The sequence below is a fragment of the Arachis ipaensis genome, chromosome B07 (assembly GCF_000816755.2).
Source record: "Arachis ipaensis cultivar K30076 chromosome B07, Araip1.1, whole genome shotgun sequence".
Taxonomy (NCBI): domain Eukaryota; kingdom Viridiplantae; phylum Streptophyta; class Magnoliopsida; order Fabales; family Fabaceae; genus Arachis; species Arachis ipaensis.
In genome coordinates, this window is record NC_029791.2 from 110561280 (window position 1) to 110567957 (window position 6678).

The window sequence follows — 6678 nt, forward strand, 5'->3', positions numbered from 1 at the left end:
AGAGTCGAGACCAAGTACAATTGCAGAGTATGCCAAAGGCTCTGAGCACTACTGACTGGGAGGAATTAAAAGAAAAGAATTAGATCCCCTCTATTTAATTCCTATTGTAAAGGATGGTCTAATTGGTTGACGTACATGGACATAACGCAATCTTAAAAGGAATGCTACATATGCAAATTTTGAAGGCAACAACTGTGAAAATTAATAAAAAAAAATACCGAAACAAAATAAACCATGTAAATTATTAGTTGATAACGAAGGAGAAATTGTGACCATATAATACGAAAATGTACCATGAAAAATGGGTTGCCTAATAATCGGAAATAGATTTCACAATGGAATGAGATGGTGGCTCAAGAGGAGAAGAGGATGGGGATATTACTTTAATGAAGTGACCGGATAAAACAGGAGTTACAATGTTAATGTTTTCTTTCTCAATTTTACTATTAGTGTACATAAGTTGAGAATAGTCAAATAAAGAGGAAAAAAGGATAATGCATATGATTATTATTTGAAGAATTGTTTAGAGCAGAAGTAAAGTCGGTAAGCAAACAAACTTGTTTGATTGGGTCAGGATTTGATGAATATTGAACAGGGTTGAAACAGAGGTTATTATCCTTAGAACTAGGAATTAATTCAACTGGGTTTGTTGATTGAATTCCATCAATATTCTTGAATACATTCTCTTGAAGTAGAGGCTGAATGATTCAGAAGAATTCTTCAGAACATGATTGGTGAATAACATTGTTTGGAGTTTTAATACATGATTCAGGAGATAGAGAGTTTAATCTTGGTTGAACCAGATGGCTATCATCATTAGCATTAACCTTTTCCATGACAAGAGAAGATTTAATGTCCAGAGGGAGCTTGACTGGGGAAAACATAGATACTTCATCATGTTGTGGTCACTTATTTCGAGTATAAGAAATTTGTCCATTCCAACGTAGCAAACCCTTAACCAACCATCCTCTTTGAGACCATACAACATACAAAAATTATTGTTACCGTTAACAATAATTGCGGCGCGACGAGCCTTCTAAATAAGAACTTCGATTTTATTGCCAACAAAACCATAAAATACTAACTCATTAGTTAAGGACTCCTTAAAGCTCTTAAAAAGATCGAAGGTATTCACCCATGTCTTGAAAGTAATGGTAGAGCTCAATTATTAGTAGATACAAAATAACAAAAATAAAACATAATAACTAAGAAAGTAAATTATGAAAAGGGATAGAAAAAGAATTTAACAACTTACCATGTCCGGGTTGAGTTCTATGAAAAAAATCGACCATATTCCTAAAAATCTGATAAAGACATTAGTACTGGAAGATAAGAAAGATGAAAATGAATTAGAGAAGAAAGGAAGGAGGAAATTTTTGGAATAGGAATGTATATCGTGTATGGTATATATAACATGAAAATACTTATTCAAAGCAAGTAATGACTGTGATTTTGAAAAATATGGATTGTGAGCAGCTTTAAAATGACTTCCGTATTGAGATAAATAATTCAAACAACGTTGTAGTATTGGAAATGAAAATTTTCCAGTTAAAAAAATGTTTGAGTTGCAGGATTCATTAGAAAAATCGTATAGAAGCTAAGGAATTGGCAAATATGAATTTTGCAATAATAACATGCAATGGAAGTGTACACTTGTCAGATTTCTCTTTATAAAGTTAAAAAAATTTAGTTACAAAATAACTATATAAGGACAAAGTTCTGATATGCAAATTATTTCATTAATATAAATATGAAATGTATAGATAGATAACATAATAAATAAAAAATTAAATTTGAACATGTCAACATAGATGGCAATTTCGATATAATGTAGTGAAGGAAACCATGCATGATGAGTGAATGAATGGTGACACTGGTAGATGAATACTGGTGGATGAATACAACTAATGTTAGTTGTGAATAAATCTTGTTGATGACATATAGGAATTTTACCATGGGAATAACCTTTTTTTCAAAGAATGTTATAGGATACTTAGTACAAAAATGCTATGTGCATATCAAAATCAGCCACCAAAATTAGTTACTATATATTTGAATAAAAAATGCATATATAATTTAACTTATTTTTAATGTATATTTTACATTAATAACTAATTTTAGTAGTTAATTTTAGTGTATACCTAATATGATTTTACTTAGTAAAATGTCTATAAATATTTTATAAGGAAAGTATTGAGATGTTTTATTTAAATTAAAAAAAAAAACTAGAAAGTATTTCACAACGAAAAATATGCATAAAGAGATTGAAAAATAACATGCGATCCATATTTGATGCAGCCATTATGAATGAAGCCATGCAAGCTCTGTTGGAAAAAGTTTTTTTAAACAAAAATAGCAACAATCAACCGCTAAAAATAGAAGAAAAGATGACACATGCTAAGGAAAATAATGCAATGGGGTCATTAGTAGTAATATATTGCGCGCAAGTATGTTATAACCAGATACGTTCCATGGTTGTGTTACTCTTCCAAAGATTACATTACGTTAAACGCAAATTTAGGTGAGGAAGCAACTTAATTAAGCTAAAGCGAATCCACGCGGTATAAACTCTAAACCATCCTCTAAAATTAGATACCGCATTAAACAAACACACAAAATTTTGCATAAAAGGTATTTCATGAGTTGAGAAAATCTTGTAGAGCCTCTCTCCTCTATCCACAATCCCTCCTCCTAATGAATTGTTTCTCTATAAGTAACCCTTTAGGGCTTTTCAAGTTGCTATTTTCACCTTGTAATAAAATGCATGTCTTGGGATGCTTCCTCCTATTGCTGTCTCTCTTCATCCTCTCACCTTCTGATGCTTTTTCCAGCGATGAAGCTTCTTTCATTGCACGTCGCCAATTGTTAACCCTTGAGGAGAACGCTGATTTACCCGACGACTGGGTGGATAATTACCAAATTAACCTGACCTTTGATAATCCTAGGCTCAAGAGTGCCTACATTGCCCTTGAAGCATGGAAGCATGCTATCTATTCTGACCCATCAAACTTCACATCTAATTGGGTGGGCCCTAATGTTTGCTCTTACAATGGAGTCTATTGTGCTCCAGCACTTGATGACCCTTCGATTCAAGTTGTGGCTGGCATTGATCTTAACCATGCAGATATTGCAGGCTACATCCCTTCAGAGATTGGGTTGTTAACTGATCTTGCACTTTTGCACATAAACTCTAACAGGTTTTGTGGCATTCTCCCAAAAAGCTTCTCCAAGTTAAAGCTCTTGTATGAGATTGATATCAGCAACAACCGTTTTGTGGGTCCGTTTCCAAACCCTGTTCTCTCCATATCTTCTCTTCATTACCTTGATCTCAGGTTTAATGACTTCGAAGGCGAGGTTCCATCGGAGCTTTTCAACATTACATTAGATGCAATCTTCTTGAACAACAATAGGTTCACATCTGCGATTCCAGAGAGCATTGGAAGCTCTCCGGCCTCTGTGATTGTATTGGCCAACAACCACTTTCAGGGATGCATCCCGACAAGTATTGGTTCGATGGACACTACATTGAATGAGTTTGTTGTGACGAACAATAAGCTTACGGGGTGCTTGCCCCCGGAGATTGGAAAGCTTAGCCACATGGAAGTGTTTGACATTAGTGAGAACAACTTGGTTGGTGTGTTGCCAAGAACGTTGATGGGATTGAAGGAAGTGACGGTGTTGTCGATTGCAAACAACAAGCTTACTGGTTTTGTGCCAAAGAGCATATGTGAGTTGGAGAACTTAAAGAACTTCACGTTCTCGAATAACTACTTCAACGGTGAGGAAGAGGGTTGTAACCCTAAAACAAGAAAGGGGATCAAGTTGGATGATCAAAAGAATTGCATACCAGAAAGGCCAAAACAAAGGGATGGAAGCGCTTGTAATGCTGTCATAAGCAAGCCTGTTGATTGTAGCAAGGCACAGTGTGAGAAACCAATGCCAATAACACCGTCATCAAATACTCCTTCTAAACCTCCAAAGGAGAAACCAACTCCAACGCCCTCCTCACATAATAACAAGAAACCACGGCCTACACCTTCTCCAAATGAAAAGAAAACACCGTCGTCGCCAAAGCCAACTCCTTCTCCAACTAAGAAGCCAACATCAACACCACAGACTCCAACACCATCAAATCCAAAACCACCTAAAGCACCTAAGCATGATGATGATTATGATGATCATTATGAAGAACCTAAAGAACGAAATAGGCCTCCAAAATCTCCACCTCCATCTCCAGCTCCAGTAGTACATTCTCCTCCTCCTCCTCCTCCACCAGTCTACTCTCCACCACCTCCACCAGTCCATTCTCCACCACCACCTCCAGTTCACTCCCCACCACCACCCATCAACTCTCCACCACCACCTATCTACTCTCCTCCTCCACCAGTGCACTTCTCACCACCGCCTATCTACTCTCCTCCACCAGTAGTGCAATCCCCGCCACCACCCGTTTATTCTCCTCCTCCACCGGTTCAGTCCCCACCACCCCCACCACCAATTTACTCTCCTCCACCACCCGTTAACTTTCCTCCTCCACCGGTTTACTCCCCCCCACCGCCAATCTACTCTCCTCCACCACCCGCCTACTCTCCTCCTCCTCCTGTTGTTCATGCACCACCACCCCAAGAAGATAGTATCGTTATTCCACATGACTTTGGTTCTTCTTATGCTTCTCCTCCTCCACCAATCATCTCTGGCTACTAAATGACTGGCACAAGTTACTGCCACTTATGCTACTCTGTGCTTTGAAAATGGTATCTCCATCAAGTTAAACTTACACCATGGCAATATGCTTTTCTTCTTTTACTGCCTGAATGAATGGGTTGAGTGCACTTTAACTGAGAGTAATATGAAGATTGTAGTGATATCAAATGTAACATAGATATTTGTCATTTTATTACTTTTACTTGTGCACCTTCTGTTTAATTTGTTTGACGAGTTCACATGTCGTGATAGGTTATTTTTATTGTATTGCCTTTTTCATTTCTGTTCTTTTAGGTCTTTCAGAGTTATATCATGTAAGACTAATTAATAGGATATATTAGCATAGTTTAATTACAAATTAATTGTTAAATATTGTGTGTTGGATTAAGTTTGTAATGAATATTCATATAAATGTGTTTTACAAAATTAATTTTAACAAAAATTAGATTGCTATTAATTTGATTTGCATTTGGATATTTTTGCTAAATGCAGTTTTAAAAAAATTTAACATAATTTAAATAATATTAGTCAAAATTATGATAGAATACAAAATTACTAAAAATGACATTATTTATATTTATTCTCTTAATATTTATTCATTTTATGACCCAAAGTTAAAGTTATGGTCCAAATAAATTAACCCAATTTCATAAGGGATCTACAAAAATTTAACGAATTTACTCAGATTGTGCCAGTTAGCCATACGATCTACTCGGAGCATAGACTCCATAAACCGTACTCAACTCGACTTACATGGCAAGCAGATCTTGTTATCCACTACTTCAGGTATCATCAACAGTTCAACCACTTTCAACGTAAGATAACTTCTCTAATATTAGAGAAGAAGCTATCTACTATTACTAGTGGAAAAATTTAAGAGTGATGGCTAAGTCATCGTCTCTCTCTATAAATACCACATCAAATATAGATATTTTTGAATTTCAATTTACCCAAAATTATCTAAAATTCTTGCTAAATTAAGTATCGAAATTCTTTATAAATAACTCTTACCATTATTCAGGTGATGATGTTAGTAGGATTCACTCATCAGTGAACAAGTCAANNNAACCTACATACATAATAAAATAAAAGATTATATAAATATCAATATTTGTAAGTCAAACTATATAAAATAGAAAAATTAAGAAACATAACAGATCAGATACTAATCGAAATAATTATTGATGATTAGCTATTAGATAATTTAAAAAATAGGCTATATACAAGTGATGAAACAAAGAGCACAAGAAAGGTTTTATAAGACTTGACCAGTGGATGATAAAAGATAAATGTCGAAGTAATATCTTTTATATTCTTGCGGAAAGTAAATTAGAAGAAATTGGATGTTGATGATAACAAAATATATTAGATAAATGTCGAAGTAGGGGTGTACGTTTATGGTCGGACGAACTCGAATTTATTTTAATTTAGATTTGATTTAAAATAATAATTAAGTTTATTTTTGAAATTTTTATTCGATCTTAAACTTTTTGAAATCTTATTATTTTTGGGTCACACTAAAATCAGATTTAAACTGATAAAGTCCATATTTTAAAAAATTTTATGTCAAAAAATTATAATGTACTTATTTATAAAAAACAAAAAAATATACTTGTTATCCAGAAGTTAATATCCATATTTAAATTTGAATTTGTCCATAAATTCTAATTTCATGCTTTTTTGATCTATTTTTTAATTTAATAAATATGATTAAAAATAAAATAATAAACTTATAATTAATATAATATTAAAATTAATTTAAAATATATATTTAATAAAAAATAGTAAAATATACTTGATCTTTTTTATCAATAAATAAACTAAAAAAAGTTCTTTTGATTAGATATGACAATGAATTTTTATAAGATAGAGATCTCTTTTACATCTCATTCTCATTTAGTAAAATATTTTATGTTTTTGTTTCATTTTTGTTATAGGTCCTGTTAATTTCTCTTCGTGAGAGAGTTGGATATA

General features: G+C 33.5%; 1 protein-coding gene across 1 annotated transcript; it reads left to right on the forward strand.

Annotated features, from left to right (window-relative positions):
- Nucleotides 2686-4803, forward strand: LOC107607638 (pollen-specific leucine-rich repeat extensin-like protein 4). The gene has a single exon (XM_016309567.2). It carries the CDS (start codon nucleotides 2695-2697, stop codon nucleotides 4702-4704), a length of 2010 nt encoding a protein of 669 aa, XP_016165053.2. The 5' UTR covers nucleotides 2686-2694; the 3' UTR covers nucleotides 4705-4803.